The sequence below is a fragment of the Mustela erminea genome, chromosome 12 (assembly GCF_009829155.1).
Source record: "Mustela erminea isolate mMusErm1 chromosome 12, mMusErm1.Pri, whole genome shotgun sequence".
NCBI lineage: Eukaryota > Metazoa > Chordata > Mammalia > Carnivora > Mustelidae > Mustela > Mustela erminea.
In genome coordinates this window covers 63,130,658-63,152,755 of record NC_045625.1, presented here as the reverse complement: position 1 = coordinate 63,152,755, position 22,098 = coordinate 63,130,658, and the positions used below count along the sequence as shown (strand labels likewise).

Genomic DNA, 22,098 nt, shown 5'->3' with positions numbered 1-22,098 from the left:
GAACAGCATGATAATTCTTTGAGGAAAAAATTTTAAAATCCAACCTCCCCTCCTTTCCAAATTTCCTCATTCTCTTCTACTCTCCAACATATTTGCTTTCTCTTCTAAGGTTTACTGTGTAACACCAGTAAAGAGTTTTCTTTTCTTCATTCTATTTTAGGACTTACTAGTAGACAGACTAGTAGAGGTCCAGAAACCTTTTCAGATTCTCCCTAAATTTCTAGTAAGTCCTTCTCTCAAATTATATAAAATTTTCCTTAAGCACCAGGTTAAAGATAATTCTTCTTACCCAAGATTGCAGTTCTTTAGTTTCTTCAATTACTAAAACTGCAATTAGGTATTATTTCTCTCTAACCTTCAAAACAAAAATAGTCTAATATATTAAATAATTTTGCAGGTTGGATGTATGCTTTGGAACACATGTTCAATTTAAAGAAAACAAGAGCACTATAACATTTTTTCCTTTAGAGGAATAAAACCTAAATCCCTAGTAATGAACTTTAAAAAAGTTATTTTTAAATCCAGCTGGGGAATGCCTGTACATAATGTACATACCTAGATGATATGGGTATAATGAGATAAGCTGAAGGAAATTTATAGACTCAGAATAAATCTATTTTATAATGCTACAGTCTGAATGCTTGTGTGCCCCACCTTGCAAATTCCTATGTTGAAATTCTAACCCACAAAAGGTGATGGTATTAGTAGATGGGGCCTCTGAGAGATGGTTAGCCATAAAGGTGGAGCAATCATGAATGGGATCAGTGTCTTATAAAAGAGGCTCCAGAGAGATCCTTAGCCCCTTCTACCATGTAAGAGGCCTCACCAGACCATGCTGATGTACTCTGATCTCAGAACTCCTAGCCTCCATAACTGTGGGAAATAAAGTTCTGTGTGTTTATAAGCCTCCCAGTCTCTGGCAGTTCATTACTGCTACTAAAAGGACTAAGACACGTCACTATCAAGGGAATATTTGCTACTAATCTATCATTTTTTACTGTACACCCATCCATATTCCCTAGTCAAAAGGCCTTGCCATATGAAATTATTTTAAATTTAAGAAAAACCCTATAAATGACTCCTATATTAACACAAATCCCTAAATAGTAAACTCTAAATCAATGCAATTTTATAATCTGTCACTGTGTTCCTGGCAATTTGGAAGCTAGGTCCTTCTCAAATTCCTCTGGTATATTTTCATGAGAAGCTACGAACAAATACAGAATGGTCATTCTAATTCCACACTGCTGTCCAAAAATAGGAAGCAACAAATGAGGAACAAGAGAGATATTAAACAGCTGTGGTAGCCAGCTTCTTAAACAGCCTTCATGATGCTTATCTCCTGGTATTTCTACCCTCCCAGGCAGCCCCCTCCCACAATGACGAGGGCACCCATGTGTAAATAATGCATAAATGCATAGTATGACTTCTGAGGCTAACTCATAAATGACACTGTGGTTTCTGCCATGGATTCCTCACTCCAGGTACCTCATTCAATGAGGGCAGTTGGGCAGCCCATGTGGCAAGGAACAGAAGCCTCGTGCCAATAACCAGCATTAACCGGTCAGGGGTGTGAACGGACCATGTTTTAGCAGTGCCTCGAGCCCCAGGCAAGCCTTCAGATGACTGCAGCCCAGTGGGGTAATTTGTCAGGCAAATTTCTCAGGCAAAAAAAAAGGTAACAGGTTAGCACAATAAACAGTGAATAAGAAAATGATCACTTCAGTTTGTTAAAAGTAGATAAATAAGCAAACAGATGACAAGTGCAGAGATGTAAATGTAAACAGGCCCCAAGGCTTAGAAAGCATCGGGAAGGAAAGCCTCTAGTCTGTTTCTCTCTCTATCTCTCTCTCTGAGGTAGATAATCTCTCTGAAGAAGCAAAGGGCAATCTCACAGGAAGAACAAAATATTGAGGAAAAAATACTTGAGAAGTCAGTAGAGCTTTTTAAAGTCCTAGTGTAAAGATCTTTTGCTGAATAATACCATAGCCATTTCTAGGACTTCCAGACTCTCATTTTTAAAAAATTATCAACTGCTTGCCCCAGTCCCTGTGACAACTGCTAACCTTGGACTACTGATCTGTATTTCAAAACCTGGGAGGGGCCTGATCAGTGGTGAACGAAATCAGTGGACTGAAAGAAAAGAGTTATAGCCTGATCATTCAGTTTCAATCCTGACAATTCAGGCCTCAAATAATAAAACCCAATCATTTAGACACATACTTCTTATTTCTTTTCTTACAAACAACATTTTGAAGCTCCAGCTATGTACTCAGAGAGCCTTAAAATCATCTTTGTAGGTTTTAAAAACCAAAACATTACACAAATCATCCTGAGAATGAAGAATAACAAAGGGTATTTAAATTCCACAACAAATGTGGCAGCGGATAAACCAGTAAACCATTTTCAAAAATTTTTCATGGAGAAATGTCACAATGTTTCTAGTATTAACTATTTTCACTTCAACCAGATGATATAGTCTTTCCTATGACAAGACTTAAATGATCTTTCTTTAAAAATCACTCACCAGATTAACACAGAATGTTTATGAATCAATGAAAGTTAGAAACAAGCTTAAAGATCCAACTGCTGAATAAAAAAAAAAAGGTGAGTAGGGACAAGACTATATACAATTAGCAATTTTATATGATAAAATAAATAAAGTAAAATCACTTTCACAGCTCCTGCACTAATACCAAAAAAAAAAAAAAAAAAATCCTAATCACTTAAAAAAAATCACTTTTTAAAAAAATCCTAATAATTTTTCAAAAAATCAGATAGCCTTATATTTCAGTAGTTTTAACTTTTCAGTTATTTTTATGTATATATGTATGTAGATATATATATAGTAGGTTGGTAGAACGATCCTTGATTTTGATAAAGGGAAACTGCAAGTTTGGGATAGCAATCATGTATCTGCCAAGGCCAGACAGCTACTAAATGTGAGGAAATTGGGCCTGGGTATTAGTGTACATGGTTATATTATGTGGGTATTAGGGATATTTTTTTTAAAACAAAGCAAGAGGGGCACCTGGGTGGCTCAGTGGGTTGAAGCCTCTGCCTTCGGCTCAGGTCGTAATCCCAGGGTCCTGGGATCGAGCCCCATGCGGGGCTCTCTGCTCAGCGGGGAGCCTGCTTCCTATCTCTCTGCCTGCCTCTCTGCCTGCTTGTGATCTCAATCTGTCAAATAAATAAAATCTTTAAAAAAAAAAAAAAGAAAGAAAGAAAAAAACAAAGCAAGAATCTCAATTTTTCTTTTTTTTGCATGAAACCTCCTAATGTTTAAACATTGGCAAAAGCAACCTACTATTTATAAATACTCAGTTACACAGAGCTAGCAGGCCACTACTTTTCAACCTGTTATAGTCACTCATCACCCAAAATCACACTGCTTGTTACTGGATAGAAGAGGGCCTACTGCTCAGGCCTTATTTATTTATAGACAAGAAACCATACTATCTAAAACACATATTGAAACCAGGACAGGATCCAAAATTCCAGAGAGCTTAAAAGATCTCTAATCAAAGCTCATAGTAGAGAGCCATTTCCCTTCACTCTATCCCCAAATTAGTATCACCCTGCAAGCGTCATAGGTGGCTATAATACCAGTGGTCAGGCTCACGGGAGCAAGAAAGGAAGTGAGGCTGTGATCAGCTACTGATGCCTTCAGCTACCTCCACCACATGGTGGCCCTCTGGCCCATGCCATCCCCTTCTGGGCACACCTCACACTAACCAGCTCCTGGTTGCTATTTACAGCAGCCTGTTGCTATTTGCCCAGCCTGTCACAGACACCCAGGAAGGTGTCTGTTGGGTGATGAGTGTTTACAGAGACTCGGGCTGTCCCACCTGATTTTATCCTCCCATCTTTGGTGCCCCATCTAGACTGCTGTTTGCTGAACTAGATTTTTACCTACTGCTTTCAGATCCTCTCCTTTCTGCTCCCTTTGGTTTAACTTCTCTCATCTGATCCCTTCACCCTGGAGCCACCTTAAGCCAGCATAGTCAATTATTCTGCATCCAAAATAATTAAAACCTTAAGAAAAAGTAGACCATAAGTTCAAAAGGTCTTCATTAAATAACAAATTAAGTCCCTGAGCTTTTAGCATGACTGCTGAAGTAATCTCAAATTCAACACAATTTAGGATTCTACTCACAGACTGAATTAATAAAATCCTAGAACTTAATTAGTATAATTTTCAATGTAAATGTTTATAAGGGAAGCCATTCTAAGGGTTATAAAAACTCCTTAGAATTTTAAAATACTACAAAGTGATATTCCGAACAAGCAATCTACATGTAAGCAAAATTAGCTCTCTCCAAGTAATCTACTGAACATTAAAGGAAAGCAAATTTGCAAGCTATATACCAAGAGTTTGCTCGCATCAATTATTTTACACTGAGAACACTTTAACCACAAGAAAGTGATAGAAATGGTGGTTAATTTCCCAGGCCAGCCCTCAAAAGTACATTTACCTATGGAAGAGCTGAATACTATGTATCTGCAGAAAAATATAATTGCTGGGGTAATCAGATTTGAACAAAGTTGATAACCAACAAGATAAAATGGCATCTTTCTTGTTTTTTAATATAAAAAGTAGATTTAAGATATGAGAATAGTGGAACAAAGCAGAAAAATATAAAAAAAAGACATTTAGTGAGTGCCTAATTTGTGCCAGATGCTCTACATAAATTGAAAGTGCAGGCAGATGCCCTCTTCCAAAGAAGAGTTTTTGCAACTAGCAATTAAAGTTTGTACCTACTAATATAATAATGCACTACCACTTCTGTTACAAAGTATACATGTAAAAAATTACATAGTAAGAGAAAGATAAAGTGATAATTATTTTTTAAATGATTATATAGAGTAATTGTGCTTTAAAGAACCTCTGTTCACTAAAATATTAATAAATTTAAGTTAATGGTTCATTTTTTAAGTATCTTTATTTAAAAGCCTAGTTGTGAGTTTAGGTATTTTTCCGTTGTTGGTTTAAAAAAACTTTATGGAAGTATAATTTACCATCATTGAAAACATCTTAAATGTACAGGTCAGTGGGTTTCAACAACTGTCCAGAGCTATCTAACCACAACACAATCCAGGTGGTGTCTATCACCCCAAAGGTTCTCTTGTGCATCTTCCCAGTTAGTCCCAAATGTCTCCCTCCTCCCCATTAAGTCTGAGGCAACCACTGCTATGCCTTCTGTCACTGCGGACTAGACATACAAGACATCTTCCAAGGGCTTCATATAAATAAAATCATGTACAGCTGTTTCAATTCCTGATGTTACTGGGTGTTATGACTTAAAAAGATACTTTCCAGTGATAAGTAAATGCAAATGCAATAATGATTACACTCATTTTCTTTCATCCTATCCAGCAATGATGGACATTTGGTTAGTAAATTCTCAACATCCCAAATGCTAAGGGGATGTTGTTAAAAACTAAAGGGAAAAGTGCTACACATTTTTGCAATGTTTAGCAAGTAAGTTTAGAATCCACTGAAACATTATTTAGATGATTTTAAACTGGGTTATAACATTTTGTTTTGTGGCTATTAATGTGACACTTGACTTTGAAAACTATGTCCTTAAAGGGAAAAGATCATTCATTCTGCCTTTTCAGTAGGAAGCTGGTTTCAGGATAACCAAATTGGTTTCAGTCTCAACTGGAGAGGGGAAACTCAACTCCCATAAAAGCAAGCCAACTAATAAATGCAGGATGAATAAAATAATTGGAAACTATGATTATATTGAAGCCATAATAAAATTATTGATTGAGGCAAGTCCTATTAATTGTATAAAACATTAGATGCATTATTGATGGGGAACTGAACATATAAATAGCTCCAAAATTAACACCATATGGAATGCATTAAGTCATAAAGGAGAAAACCATACATTGAAGGAATTTGATGGTTAGCACCAAATCCAGTGGTCATTTTTAGCATCCTTAATGATAATTTCAGTATCATATGTTTTCTAACACAATGCAACATATACTACTAATACAGGAGCCTATAGATTTAACTTCCAGTTCACAAGACATACAGAGAATGGAGAAACAAGTTTAAAAATACCACAAGGAAGAAACCAGAGAAATTCAAAAGGTGGAACACTCCATAAGGGATCTGGTCTCTTCCATACATCAGTGTTAGCAAAAACGGACCATACATGTGTCAGAGAGACTAAGGACACAACAATCACACACAATGTATGGTCCTGGATTAGGTACTGTTTTGGACATTTTGGATCAATGGAGGAAATATGAATGTAATCCAGGTATTACTAAAATGGAAGAATGGGCCACTGACTGGGAAAAAAAAAAAAAAAACAGTGATAAAACTGTCCTGGTGAACATAAAACAGATGGGATTTTACACACACATATGCACATGTCCTGCTTTTATAAATACAAAAAAGGGTTCTTTTTAAGGCAAGTTTCCTAAATTTCTCAAGGGTATAAATACGGGTTTTGACATGATATTTTTCACAACAAACTGACAAAACAAAGTTTCAAGCTTTTATTTTCAAAATACTCTCTTCACTATCAAGAATATGTTTTGAAAGGCACTTGCTTTTCCACTTAAAATTTCAAATAACAGGTTAAATACCACTACCCCTCAAATCTGCCTAGGTATTTGCCACTGACTTATGACAAAGGGATAAACTTACCACTCTATAAAATTATGTGATGTACTTATCTTTTTGTAAAAAGAAAAACTGAGATATCTTCTATATTTTTGGACTCTTCCACAGTGCTTAAGTGTATAAAAGACTTACTTTCACCTAGTGTGTTAACAAAGCTCCTACCATTTCACATAGTTGCTAAAACCATTTATCAGGCCACACAAAGTGCAATACTTGGAAATACACAAAGACAAATGAATAGTTAAGCCAATAATCTCATTTCTGCCACATGTAGCACCTGACCATCTGACAAATGGGACTAACAGAGCATGGGCATATCAATCCTGTTTCAATAGCAGAGTATTTTGACTATTTTCAAAACCAAACCGTCTCTGTTTTTTTTTTTTTTTTTTTTTAAAGATTTTATTTATTCATTTGACACAGAGAGATCACAAGTAGGCAGAGAGGCAGGCAGAGAGAGAGAGAGGAGGAAGCAGGCTCCCCGCGGAGCAGAGAACCCGATGCGGGACTCGATCCCAGGACCCTGAGATCATGACCTGAGCCGAAGGCAGCGGCTTAACCCACTGAGCCACCCAGGCGCCCAACCGTCTCTGTTTTTAAGACAAAAAAAATAAATAGAAGGACTGACACTTTATTCAAGCCTCCTCTACACTCCGTATTTGATCCTTTTGAATCCTTTTGTATACACGAAGATGGAGAGGGCATTCCTTTCAGAGTGTAAAAGGATGCATAGAGAGTCAGTCCATTCGGGATATTTCCTTCCCAACAGTTCTTCCTCCAGATTTTTTGTTCTAACATTACCACACCACTTTCCAGATGAATCACTAAAAAGCATTACTATTTCCAAAATTCCTCAACAACGCCAGAAAAGGTTATTGAGGCTGCAAACCAATTTCTAGGAAACTCACTCTTTCTAAAATTCTTTAATCAGAGGATTCAACAGACTTCAACCAGATCAAATCCTCACCTCAAATCCATCAAATTCATACTCGATGTTTAATCTTTTGAGGTATCTATATTATATCTTGACACTCCTTTGCTACTATTAATAAATTTCTTTTTCTCGGGCCGTCTGGGTGGCTCAGTTGGTTAAACGTCTGCCTTTGACTCAGGTCATGATCCCAGGGTCCTGGAATTGAGCCTGGAGCCCACAGTTGGGCTCCCTGGTCAGCAGGGAGCCTGTTTCTCCCTCTCCCTCGACACCTCCTACCCTCCACTCGTGCTCTTGCACACTCTGTAATAAATGAATAAAATCTTTATTAATTAATTAATTTCCTTTTATTAGAAGTTTTTCTCCTGTTTTCTCACCTAGCATCATTTCAACTCCAAGCTTCTATTTTAGCCAACCACTCACGGCTGCGAAGACTTTTGCTAAAGCCAAGAACTGTAATCCTCCTGCTGAGCTGGCTTCTAACTCAGCAGAAGAATGAACCCAACTCAATGTCCAAATTGCTTACCTGGCACTTTACTAACCAATCAAATCTGTGCTAATTTGAGACCATAAAATCCTGAAAGGACTTCTAACTCTAAATACGTTAAATACAGAAAAATAAACTTCGACCTGCCAAAACGTAACCATAAACAAAGTCAAAAGGACACCACCAAACTTAGAGCAAATACAACAACAAATTTTCAGTAAATGTGCCAAGGAGTCACTGTTTTATCACTGGCCATGAAAAACAAGAGCAATAAGACTTTTAAAAAGAAATTCCTTATTTATAAAATTATCAAGTACTTTGTTTTTAACAAAACCCTTGGTTTCCAACACACTCACAGCCACCCTCTCTAGGGGTTCTTGACACTGAAGTCACCATGTCTGGCTCCCCAAAACCTGCTCCCTGCCTCCACCATCTTGGGGACATCACATCTGACCAGAGACAAATAAATGACTGACACAAGAGCAGTCAAGGCAGAGCTCTGTGTGTTCTATTCAGGAGCACATTCTCTTAAATGGAATGCCTTCAGCCATTTCCCCCTTGATAATGTAAAGACTTTTACTGTCACACTAAGGACCATATCTCCAGGGTCCCCTTTAATATTTTATAAACCCCAAGAATTCTGGCTGCATCCCTTTTTCTATAAAGCTGTCGTGATTTATTCTAATCCACAGGCTTCTGACCCAGGTAATGGCTAAGTAATGGGGCTAAATAATGGCACCAAATGTCCCAGTTAAAAGAGCCACCTCTCTGTACTCTTTTTCTTAACTCGCAGAGGCTTTTTTCCCCGCCTCTAAGAATTTTTGGTACTAAGCACAATGAACACCACGAGAGATGAGGGCGGAAAAAAAAAAAAACAAAAGCAAGACATCTGGGTAAGCTTAAAAAGTCAACTTTTAGTAGACCTAATCTACAACCAGTGTTTTCACACATTCAGAGATGGTAAGAAAACAGCCCTATCCCAGAAACATTTCTTCTGTGAACACAAGATGAAAATAAGAGCAAAAAGGCCTTAATCACATTTCCTAATGATTTACCTTAAACATAGAAAAGGAAATTATGAAAAGTTTAGGTGTAATTTCAGCCAGTACCACCAACTTCTGGTTTAATCACTGTATATTCCAAATTATTAAACCAGAAAATAATTTCCAAAAGGAGGAAGGCATGACAGAGGCAAGTAGCAAGTTGGGGGAAGAAAAAACTTATCTAAAGAACTTCAGAAACAATCCCCTTATTGTGGATGGCAGCAGAAGACACATCCACTCACTATTCTTCTCCAGTGAATAGGATAGCTAGCTTCCACACCAACAAACAAAAAGATAAGGGGCACTACTCTGGAGGAGCCCTCAGCCTACTCTGGAAAAACTGTTGCTAAGGTACCCCTGCAGATGAATGTACTAGGCACTGATAAAATGTGACTCTAAAAACAAAATCTTCCATGATCCTTATAAATAAATGAAATTTATAACTCTTGTGTAAATACTGGCTATTCCAAACTGTATTTTCCAATGATTCAAATAAACCTCGGGGGGGGAGGGGCGCCTGGGTGGCTCAGCGGGTTAAAGCCTCTGCCTTTGGCTCAGGTCATGATCTCAGGGTCCTGGGATCGAGCCCCACATCGGGCTCTCTGCTCAGCAGGGAGCCTGCTTCCTCCTCTCTCTGCCTGCCTCTCTGCTTACTGTGATCTCTGTCTGTCAAATAAATAAATAAAATCTTAAAAAAAAAAAAAAACTTCAAATAAACCTCGGGACGCCTGGGTGGCTCAGCTAAGCAACTGCCTTCAGCTCAGATAATGATCCTAGGGTCCTGGGATGAAGTCCCGCTTTGAGCTCCTTGTTCAGCAGGAAGTCTGCTTCTCCCTCTGCCTGCCGCTTGCCCTGCTTGTGCACGCTGTCTCTGACAAATAAATAATAAAATCTTAAAACAAAAAAAGACCTCTGAGTGTCTTATGTAACCTATATAGTATGTAAAACTTGACCTACAACACTATGTCCTCATGCTAGACGCTTTCATGAGAATGGAGAGAATCCATGAGAATAGATCTAAGAGTCAAACCTTAGTTAGGAAAAAATGGACTATATTCAAATTATAAAGCACTCTTACCTCATGTGACACACTTTGATGTTTTTCTAGAAAAAAAAATCAATTATTGCTCCTGACTCCACTTTCACAACTTCACTAAATGGATCATAGGTTTATAAAAACACAGCTTTGGGGGCATTATCTTTTAACCTTAAGTGCTGTAACACATACTGTTGATCAATTTTTTAAAAAATAGGCTTTTTTTTTTTTAAAGATTTTATTTATTTATTTGACAGAGAGAAATCACAAGTAGATGGAGAGGCAGGCAGAGAGAGAGAGAGAGGGAAGCAGGCTCCCTGCTGAGCAGAGAGGCCAATGCGGGACTCGATCCCAGGACCCTGAGATCATGACCTGAGCCGAAGGCAGCGGCTTAACCCACTGAGCCACCCAGGCGCCCCTTAAAAATAGGCTTTTTAAAGAGCAGTTTTAGGTTCAGAATAGCAAAGCTAAGTAAAAGGTACAGAAATCTTCCATATACTCTGTCCCTCCAAATATGCACAGTCTTCCCTGTTGATCAAATCTTAAAAAGCAAAACATGTTCTTTCTGGAAAGAAATCAAGATATTATCTTAGAAAAAGTAATTTCCAAATTCCAACTGCTATTTTAAGTACCACTGTTGTATACATTTTCACTAATATGTTGGGAAATCAGTTAAATACTTACCATATAACATCCAATAAGGAAAGCAGCATTCGCTTGTTTTCTCTGATCAGAGCCAGTAAAATGAATAATTTTCTTCCTCATCATTGTGATGGACTACATAAAGATAAACAGGTGTTAGTATTTTCTCTTTAATTTCAAGTTTTCTATAACTTCATTTTGTGATGAAGACAAATTTCAAACCTTACAATGTATAGGCATTCACCTTAGCAAGATCTTTAAAATGATAAACTTTAATATCCCAAAATACCATGTACCTTCCCATAAAAGAAATGTTTTTAGATTAGGATGAAAGTACAGTTAAGGAGTAGGGAGGGGCTTGGATTATAAGCTCTTAAAGAATACACAAGATGCTGGAAAAGGCAGTGGGAGACTTTGCTTTCCTTCTCCTATTTTGTGTTCTAAATCAATTCCCAAAACGATTATAATTAAAAGGGTATATTAAAACAGGCAGAAATAACTCATTCTGTTAGAAATCAAGATGATGAATGGGGTAAGAGGGTAGGGGGAGGGTAGAGAAGAGATAACAGAGCAAAAGTGGACTCTTACTTGGTGATGTTAATGTTGTTCTTGATTTGATAACCAAGGTGATTACCTACATATATTCAGTTTGTGAAAATTCATTGAACTGTGCCCTCAAGATCTGTATCTATTTCTGTACTTCAATAAAAAGTTAAATAGAAAGGGTATGGAATTTAAAAACCCAAAAAAGCACATGATTAGGGACGCCTGGGTGGCTCAGTTGGTTAAGCAGCTGCCTTCAGCTCAGGTCATCATCCCAGCGTCATGGGATCAAGTCCCGCATCGGGCTCCTTGCTCTGCAGGGAGCCTGCTTCTCCCTCTGACTCTGCCTGCCACTCTGTCTGCCTGTGCTCGCTCTCGCTCGCTCTCTCTCTCTCTCTCTCTCTGACAAATAAATAAATAAATAAATCTTTAAAAAAAAAAAAAAAAAGGCACATGATTATAGTTAGCACCTCCTCACCTGTATTGCACTAACATGAGCAGAAACAGATTCAGGTAAGCATAAGGGAAAGGATATATTCAGTTCAAAAAGCACACATTTCTTGATTTCTGTGAGTCAATGATGTACATGTACATTATTTTCCTTTAGTTGTTTCCAAAGAGTAAGAGATCCAAGTTGATTTTAAAAAAACAAAACCAAAACCCAACCAGCCATAGAGGAACACAAGCACAAGACACTTTAATTCAAACTCTCAACACACTTTTGTCACTAATTGAATAGGCAGTAATGTTTCCATCAGGTTGGGTGGTCAACACCCTGAAAGAAGTTGTTTTGGTAAATGACAAAAAGTTAAAAGAAGAAAAAGAAAAAAAAAAGGACCGATATGTCAATATATTCTTGGTTGAGTCAAAGGATAAAAGGTGGAGTACAGGAAAGGAAAAGAAAAGTCTTTCAAAATTAAAGCAAAGAAACACAGGCGGGTGGCCTCAGGGAGGAAATTATTTTTAGCTTCCCAGCCCTGTATGAACAAAAGACCAGCCATTAGCAACTGGAAAAAAGAAGGAGGGTGTGGCCATAAATATACAAGACCATAAACTTATATTCCTATTCAAGAGAAAAATAAAGTCCAGAGAGAAGAGTCTCCATCTCTACATAAATCTGTAGGGCAAACACATATAATACAAAAAAGAAAAGGCAATCCTACAACTTCCATTTTGCAAATTAGTAACTCCTTTGACAGGTGCTTCTAACATTTACAATGGGGAATTTTAGGTTTGACGCTCAAGGAAAAAAAAAAATCTGCCTTACTCACTCATAAATTTGCAATACAATTTAATTTTTAAATTATAATTAAAAATTAAATTAAATTATAGGCGCCTGGATGGCTCAGTCGTTAAGCATCTGCCTGCAGCTCTGGTCATGATTCCAGAGTCCTGGGGTCAAGTCCCACATGGGGCTCCCTGGTCAGTGGGAAACCTGCTTCTCCCTCTCCCACTCCCCCTGCTTGTGTTCCCTCCCTCACTGCCTTTCTGTCAAATAAATTAATAAAATCTTAAAAAAAAAAAAGAAAAGAAATTTTATTTCTTTCTGTGTACTAGGATGATAAGTAATCAATTGGATAAAGCTGTTTTTTAAGAAATACCTACCCTTAAATCCAGTATTTTCTACTTTAGAATTTACAGTGACTAATTTGGACTTGCTAAGCAGTACATAAACACTTTTTATTGATGTGACCGTAACTTAGAAGTTTTTTAAATAAAGGAATGGGGTCTGAGATCAAAGTAACAGAAATACACTTTTGCAACTCTCATACACAAGTCTTAAAAAGAGGCTGTTTGCCCCTGCTTTCCTTGCTCCTTAATGTATATATAAAGGTGGGGGTAAGGAGTCACAAGGAGTACAACTATCATGGGAGATTAAAGATAGAATGGAAGTAAGATGAGCCAATACTCTTTATAAAGTAATAAAGCACTCTGTCAAAGTAAAGGCAGAAAGAACAATAACCAAAGCAAGGGAAATTTCTCTTGTTAGGTATCAGTTCCATTAGATCAGATAGCAAGAGGTCTCACTTTATTAACCAATTTCTACTTTGGCTTTTCAAGTATCTGAGCATTACCAATCCAAACCAGAACAAAATGACCCAATCAAGCTTAAACCATTCAGTCAAAACTCTGAACAAGAAACATATATACACTATTATTATTTAAAACAAAAATCACATTGGGCGCCTGGGTGGCTCAGTGGGTTAAGCCTCTGTCTTTGGCTCAGGTCTTGATCTCAGGGACCTGGGATCGAGCCCCGCATCGGGCTCTCTGCTCAGTGGGAGCCTGCTTCCTCCTCTCTCTCTCTCTCTCTGCCTGCCTCTCTGCCTACTTGTGATCTCTCTGTGTCAAATGAATAAATAAAATCTTTAAAACAAAACAAAACAAAAATCACATGTATGTCCCAAACAACACTGCAGTGAAAAATAACTTTTTTTTTTTTTAATAAAAAAGAGAGGTATGTTTTTCTTTCTTTTCCCTCCCCAGAATTGGGCTAACAATTATTACCTAAGTCAAATTTTAAGTAAAAAAGATTTTACCTTTAATTTCTTATTTATCTTGCAACAGTATCTGTAAACCATTGCCAAATTGAGTGGTCCAAAATCTGCGTAGAAGCTTTAAAAATGAAAAACAAAAACATACATATACATTCCAGATCCTCTAAATTTTATAAATGCCTTTTTGGAACTACAATATCTAACTATGACAAGAATGCATACACCAAACTGTTATCGGTTAACAATGTTAATGATACTGCTGTACTAGTGGTAAACTAGTGGTATTCTGGTAAGGAATGCCTACTAAAAAATTTAACAAGGGCTACAGTGCTTAATTCCAGCTTCAATAATATCTGACTAAAAAAGCTGTTTTCCCACACATTTTCCCACATTTTACTTATAACTATACTAGTTTATATCTCATGTGTACTTTAAGCTGCTAGACTTCAAATATAACTTGTTAAATTTAGGAATGTTCCTTCATTTTGATATTTGCCCTAAGGGTCTACTTTATTACCAAGGGTTATACTACCAAGAAAAAAGTACTTGGCAATTATCAATCAACAGATTTGTAATTTTCCAAGGCTATTCTATTTACAAACATACCTTTAGATTCTTCAAAATAAAAAAAAGTTACTAGCAATCGTTTAAAAAAGCAGTACTTACTTCTCATATTCAAGTTCATTATCTATGCTGAAATAATGTACATTTGATGAACTCTTTGGTCTGCTGTAGAGAATGGCAAAACAAAGGCGATCTGAAATGGAAAAATTGCAATGTTCCTTCCTTCAGGTTATTAAAAAAAGTTTCATATATCATGATGCAACTCTTTTCAGATTAAGTCATATTTTTATTTTTTTCATGCATGGTAAGGGTGCCAATGGGTAATTTCAAAGTGTTCAGCTATTTTGGTGGGTAACAATAAATAAGCAACATTTTTAAAGGAGAAACTGTTAAAATCATAAATCTCAATAGCAATAAGTAGTTTTTCACAGCAATATGGCTAGGTTTCTAGAGGAACCTCTCATTACAAAACTTTGGTTCCCCTGGGCTAAGAAATTTCAGCAAACAGCATCATGCACTGGATAGGCAGATTACTTGCGCTCTGTTTCAGTAGGTTTTCAAGCCATCCTAAAAAAAATGGTTTCAATAGGAAACTATTTTTTTAAGTAGAAGCTAAAGAATGCTGTCAAAATAGCTGCAAAATTAACGTTTGCTTCTGTAGAACACAAACAACAAAACAAACCATAAGTTTATTCAACTATTCTTAGGGATCACTACTTTTGTAGTTATTTTTACAATTAGACAAATTACCATTACAACAGAAGCAATGAGAGGTTTCTCCAAGATGAGTGAGATGAACTTGTGTTGCATAAATGCAGTCAGGCTGCTGTGACGTTTAGCAAGAATGGTAAGGAGCAGTAATGCTCAGAGGCTCCACCCTTCCTCCCTTGCCTCACCCCCCAAAAAGTTGCCTTAAAATCCACGGTGAAGCAGTCACCTGCAATACCTACTAGTGGTGCTAAATAGTGCTAACAGAATACTTATTTACGCTCAGATTGTAGCAAAATCAAGTATAGCCTTCAAAATAGTTTAAAAGAAACAATGCCAGCTGGCATCCGTTCCCCAAATGGTAATTTAAACAATTTTTGTCTGCAGTTCAACTCACACAATTGCTGTGTTTATTTCCTTGCAAACCCCTCAACTGAAATGTCTCGTTAACCACAAACACTCAAACAGATGACGGAGCTGATTCCTTGCTAACCACAAATGACCCTTGATCCCTGTGCACAGAGTGACCTAGGATTCTGCTCCCGTGGGTGAGTAGGGGCAACTCCTCTGCCAGCCAGGGGTGGAAGGACACCAGGTTTCCAACTGCACACATCTGTGCGGATTAGCCCCAAAGCAAGACCGCGCCTGGGGACAAGGAGTCCCGGGAAGCCACCCACGCCCGTGAGACGGCATCGGCCGGGCCCAGAAGTTGAAGGGCGGCTCTTGGCCGGCAGTAGGTGCCTCTTCGCCTCCCCTGGCACGGCCTGACACCCCCTAAATACGGCTGTCACAGCCACTCCCGGGACAGGCAAGCCCCGCGCCACCCCACTCACCTTTGATCACCTCCACCACCAGAGGGGTCCCTGCGCCCTCCCGGCTCATGATTCCAAAGCATCTGGAAGGCGGGGCGGAGGGGAGGACTGGGTGGCCAGGGAACAACCAGCAGCTGAGAGAGGAGGCGCCGCGACCACACCCCCAAAGTTTAAAAAAACAGAAAGTTTAAAGGGCCGCGCCCAAGGGCAGGGCACAGCGACGCCCCTCGGTCACCCTCCACAGGGCAGACGCGGGCCAGCCAACCCCGGAAGTTCAAAACCTCTCAAACGTCCCCAAACGAAGCAGCGAGGGAGTGGGACGCAGACCAGCCGCAGCCGCTCGGGCTGAGCGTCGGCCCGATATTCTGCAGCTCCAGGCCAGGCCCCGCAGCAATTCTGCACTTGAAGTCGGGGCCTGCAGCAAAGCGCGGGAGAGGGAATGCCAGCCTCGGAAAACAAGCAGCTCCAAAAGCCATTAAAAGGACTTGTCAGAAGAGACAGGCTCGGTGGGGATCTGCCAAGCGACGAGAGGGCCCTCCTACAGCCGCGCACTCAGCTGCTCTCGCCGCCGCCGCTAGGGGGCGCTCTGGCCAGTCCGGGTAGAGGAGGCAGGGTGGTGGGCCGGGACTTCGTCCTGTCCTGGGTCAGGTTGGGTCCAGACCCTCTGGATGCCGGCTTGCGCCAGTGCTGGCATCTCATCTAAAATGGGCTTTCCAAAAACGGTTCCAGATTTAAAGGTAAGCCTAAAACCTGAGGCCAGGCGTTTCTTTAAAGGCCTTAGATTTCGCCTCAGGAAAGCCCTAGGATGGTTGAAAAATATTCGGACAAAATATGAAGCATCAATACAATATGAAGCATCCATTTAAAGTATTTTCTAAATCTGTTTAACTGTTTAGTCTCAAGTGAAAAAAAATTATGATACAGTGTGTGTATGGTCCGGATTTTGTTACATATATTGGTGCAGGGGCCGTGGCTGGTTTTCGTTTCCCCTTGTTCTTTTTCCAAATTTCCTACAGAAAAACTATTGTTTTATCCATGAAAAAATTTGCAATGACTCTCCCTTACAGAGAAAAGCAATACAGTCACAACTCCTTCCCCTAAATTACTTATAGTCTCAATACAAACATACACATTATATTACAGTATATACATATTTGCCTCAAAAGTAAGCCTGTATACCTCCTAACCTTATTCTAAAATTTCTGGAGGGATCAAAGGCTTTAAATGTAAAAAAAAAAACAATGAATTATTTCTGTGCTCTCCGACTAGGCCTTTCTAAATGAAACAAAATCTAAAAGCCATAAGAGAATTAACTACTAAATTGATACACATTTTTAAAATGGTCTTCATGTCAAATAAACATAGTCAAGAGATAAACTGGAAAAATATTTTTAAAATTCATCTCATCTTGATGCTGAACTTCAAAATACAAACTGAAACTACAAGGTACTATTTTGCCTTCTGACTGGCAAAAATCAAAAGAGTTTGATAAGGCATCCTATTGGTGAGTCTGTAGGGAAACAGGCACTTTCACATTTTCTATGGATAGGAATATAAACTGGGACAACCTCCTTGAAAGGCAAGGAAGGGTAATTTGGCAAAATGTTCAAGACTGAAAACTGGCAAGACTGCCAAGACAGGGGGCATCTAGGTGGCTCAGATGGTTAAGCAGTACCTTCAGCTCAGGTCATGATCCCAGGGTCCCAGGTTGGAGCCCTACATAGGAGTCCCAGCTTAGTGGGGAATCTGCTTCTCCATCTACCCCTCCCTTCCCCACCCTTCTTGTACATCTCTCTCTCACTCAAATAAATAAAATATTAAAAAAAAAAAAAGATTGCCAAGATAGGCTCCTATTTAAATACTACCATAGTGTATGTATAGTATATATACTCATTTGTATGACTGTACATGAAATCTCGCATAGCAAATATCCAGAAGGAATACAAGAAACTGGTAGTAGTGGATGTCTTACAGAGGGAACCTGGGTGTTCAGAAACACAGAAGGGTAAGTGAGATTTATGCCTTTCTAAAAACTTTCAAATTCTGTACCATATATTACCTGTTCAAAATTATGAAGCTTTGAAAAGTGAACTTGCAAGCTAACAGCGTTTTTCCAAAGCTGACTCTTCATCAAGATACAAAACATGGTAAGCACAGTACAAGGCAACCTGGAAAATGTCCTTTGTGCACATTTAAAGAAGAGAACTAGTTAGTAACTTCTTTTGATTTCTACCTACATATATCTTGAAATCGAGTTTCTTTTAACAAATCCAAGTAAAACTGAGTATACCTAGAAGGAAGTGGAAAGAGATGTTTATTATTACAGGGAAGAAAAAAAGAATCACTGGTTTTTGATGTCCAATTATCCTTGTAGAATATATTCTCAATACTCTATTGTTAGGATATTGCAATAACCTGTTACAGAGACTAGAGTGCTAAGATGAGAGCTATTTATTAGAAACCTGGAGCTAGAAACAGGGGTCTTTAGAAAGTTTTGCTTAAAGGTTCATGATTAAAATATAAACCTACTGTAAACCCACATATCTTCCACTTAACGGTTCTGTTGTCAAAAACAGAAAACCAAAGATGTAAAGTAATAAATCTTCTTGCCTATATATGCCTGTCATATAATGTTGCCTCTCTTTCTTCTCTGGATAACATGATAACAGTAGAAGGAAATAAAATCTCACCATTTTAAAATGCTAACAAAAACTTTCAACATCCTCATGCCAAAGTTGTTTGTTTTGACTTGGCTTTTTGGCCTCCAATTTGCTAATTCTTCCTTTAATAACTATGTTAAATAAATGAAAAACATTCTCCTGCATAACAACTGTAGATATTTGGGGATAATCAATCAAACAGAGGGCTATGATCTAAACCAAGTGAGAAATATATATAGGAGTCAGGTGGCACTGATAAAACAGTATATACCACTTTTTTTTTTTAAGATTTTATTTATTTATTCAACAGAGAGAGATCACAAGTAGGCAGAGAGGCAGGCAGAGAGAGAGAGAAAGGAAGCAGGCTCCCTGCTGAGCAGAGAGCCCGATGCGGGACTCGATCCCAGGACCCTGAGATCATGACCTGAGCCGAAGGCAGCGGCTTAACCCACTGAGCCACCCAGGCGCCCAGTATATACCACTTTTTAAAAAAGAAAATTTTAAAAACTCTACTTGGACATAATAGACACAATGGACTTTCTACTATTTCTCTTTACCCCTGGAACTGAACTGACTTCACAGATCCTGGCAGAGCAGCTAGAGACATAAGCAGCTTCCCTACAGTATAAGGGATCTCACCACAAGAAAAGCAGAAAGGAAGATGCTTATACCTGTGGAACAAAAGAGAACAGGTAAAAAAAAATAAACCAGTCTCCACCTGAGAGAGAAGGCAACAGACATCAAGCTCTCATCTATATTAGTCATGCATCTTTGAAGGGAAGAAATGACCAAGGGGAGCAGAGGAAGAATGTTAATGAAAGCATGGATTTAAAAAAAAGAAAACCATGACAGCAAGCTATTATTGAGAATTTAGTGCCAGGTATTGTATTAATATAAGCTCATTACAACCTATGAGGTAGATACTACTATTGCTACTATCCGTATTTTTCAGGAAATGAAACCTAACCCCTTAAAGAAGCAAAGTGACTAACCTAATAAGCAAGGTCCCAAAACCTGTGGTAAAGTAGCAGAATTAGAACAGGACACTAGATTGAAGCCTGAGATTTCTAAAATCCCTGCCTCAGAGACTTGCCCTAATATAAAGCATGAATAATTAAAACAGTATGATTTTAGAACAGCAAAAGATAAATATGGACCTAGGCATATATGAAAACTTAGTAAATGAGGAAAATGATACTTCAAGTCAGTCACAAATAAGAGGCAAATATCTACATGTATAAAAAGAGAGTGAGATTCCCATCCTACGTATAATATAGAAAAAAAAAGATTATATAATTTTTAAAAAGATGTCAGATAACTATTAAAATATACTGAATAGTTTTATAATTTAAATGGGGAATTTCAGGGGTTCCTGGGTGGCTCAGTTGGCTAAGCATCTGTCTTTGGCTCAGGTCATGATCCCAAGGCTATCTCGTTCTCTCTCTCTGTCAAATAAATAAATAAATATTTTTTTTAAATGGTGAATTTTCAAGCATGACACAAAACTCAGGTCATACAGGAAAAAAAACAGACTTAGGGGAAAATATATAATAAAGAGTTAATCATCACAACAGATAAAAATTACCTACAAAGCAATATAACAACCTAACAGAAAATAAAACTCTAGGGACGCCTGGGTGGCTCAGTTGGTTAAGCAGCTGCCTTCAGCTCAGGTCATCATCCCAGCGTCATGGGATCGAGTCCCACATCGGGCTCCTTGCTCCACGGGGAGCCTGCTTCTCCCTCTGACTCTGCCTGCCACTCTGTCTGCCTGTGCTTGCTCTCACTCGCTCTTTCTCTGACAAATAAATAAATAAAATCTTTAAAAAAAAAGAAAAGAAAACTCTACAAAGGCTATAAATAGCCAATTCAGAAAAGTATACAGTCAATGGCATATGAAAAGAACACCTTCCCAGTGGCTGACTCATCATTTAAAAAACAAAAACAAACAAATAAAACCCTATAATCATGAACAGATTACAGAAGAAAGCCACATGATTATCTCATAAAATACAGAAAAAGGAATCATTAAAACCAAGTCAGTTCCAATTAAGTCTTTGTATAATGACCCTAAAGGAGAATGTCCTTAACCTGATAAAGTGTATCTTCCAAATACCTCTACCAAATATTATACTTCATGCTTTAATTTGTAAGCCTCTCCCTGAAATTAAAAAAAAAAAAAAAAAGACAACAACTCCTATCATTATAATAACTGGAGGTTCTAGATAATGCCAAAGAAAAAGAAACCAGAGAGAAGAATTGGAAAGGAGCCAGCTGTCCTTATTTACAGACAATCATTATTTTCCTAAAAAATACAAGAGAATCTGTAGGCAAACTATTAAATAACCTAATAAACTTCTGCAGTTTCTAGATATAGATGGTTAACATACAAAACCCAACACTTTTTTCTAAATATCTGTAATAACCAACTATGAAATACAATAGAAAAAAACAAGTGTATATCCTCTATGAATATATGGGAAGATACAGCAGATTTATAATTGGGAAGGTCCACTATCAAAAGATGGTGATTACCCTCAAAATAAAGGCAATTCTTATTAAATTCTCAATAGAGCTTTTTGTGGAATCTGACAAGCTGATCCTAAAATTAATCCAGGAGATCACAGGGCCAAGAAGAACTGAGACCACTTTGAAAATGAAAAGGTAAGGGGAGACATCTGGGTGGCTCAGTCAGTTGAGTGTCTGCCTTCTGATCAGGTCGTGCTTTGGGTTCGAGTCCCACATCAGGCTCCTTTCTCAGCATGGAGCCTACCTCTCCCTCTACCTGTGTACACGCTGTCTCTGGCAAATAAATAAATAAAATATTTTTTAAAAAATAGTAAAACTTAAAATAATCTGACACAGACAAGAATAGACAAAAGGTAAAGACAAGAGCCCAGAAAGAGGCCACATATACATGGAAATTCCAGAGATGGAATTACAGATCAGTAGGAAAATTAAGAATATTCAATACATGGTATGGGGATAACTGGGTGTGTATACTGTCAGAGACAGCAGGAGGGAGAAGATCTGATCTCACGTCATATGCCACCTAGCCCCAAAGAAGAAAAAAAAATCTCAGGTGGATTAAAATCTTAGATTTGAGAATAAAGTTTGAAAAGTTTTTAAAGAAAATATGGAAAAACAAAAGCAAAGGGATGGATTTTTTAAAGAACAAAACATAAAAAGTACCAACTATAAAGCAAAAGTTTAAGAAATTTGGTCACGTAAAGATTTGATGCTTTGTTCAGTACAAGATCCCATAAACAAAAAATTTTTTCTTTTTAAAGATTTTATTTATTTGGGCACCTGGGTGGCCTAATGGGTTAAGCCACTGCCTTTGGCTCAGGTCATGATCTCAGGGTCCTGGGATACAGCCTCGCATCGGGCTCTCTGCTCAGCAGGGAGCCTGCTTCCCCCTCTTCCTCTGCCTGCCTCTCTGCCTACTTGTGATCTTTCTCTCTGTCAAATAAATAAATAAAATCTTAAAAAAAAAAAAAAAAAGATTTTATTTATTTGACAGAGACA

The 22,098-nt window shown here is 38.1% G+C and overlaps 1 protein-coding gene across 3 annotated transcripts in view; it reads right to left on the bottom strand.

Annotated features, from left to right (window-relative positions):
* The window catches only part of CDC14B (cell division cycle 14B), a 97,667-nt gene that overhangs the window by 37,569 nt on the left and 38,000 nt on the right, over positions 1–22,098 (bottom strand). The window contains exons 1-4 of one of the 3 annotated variants that reach the window (XM_032308259.1): positions 15,932–16,616; positions 14,493–14,583; positions 13,869–13,944; positions 10,828–10,920 (exon numbers count right to left, since the gene is read on the bottom strand). In XM_032308259.1, the coding sequence (XP_032164150.1) occupies positions 10,828–10,920; positions 13,869–13,944; positions 14,493–14,583; positions 15,932–15,980 (309 nt within the window). In that variant the 5' untranslated portion in view covers positions 15,981–16,616. Of the gene's footprint in view, positions 1–10,827; positions 10,921–13,868; positions 13,945–14,492; positions 14,584–15,931; positions 16,617–22,098 lie in introns of those variants that run through there. The other 2 variants (XM_032308261.1, XM_032308258.1) reach the window with 2 other exon arrangements.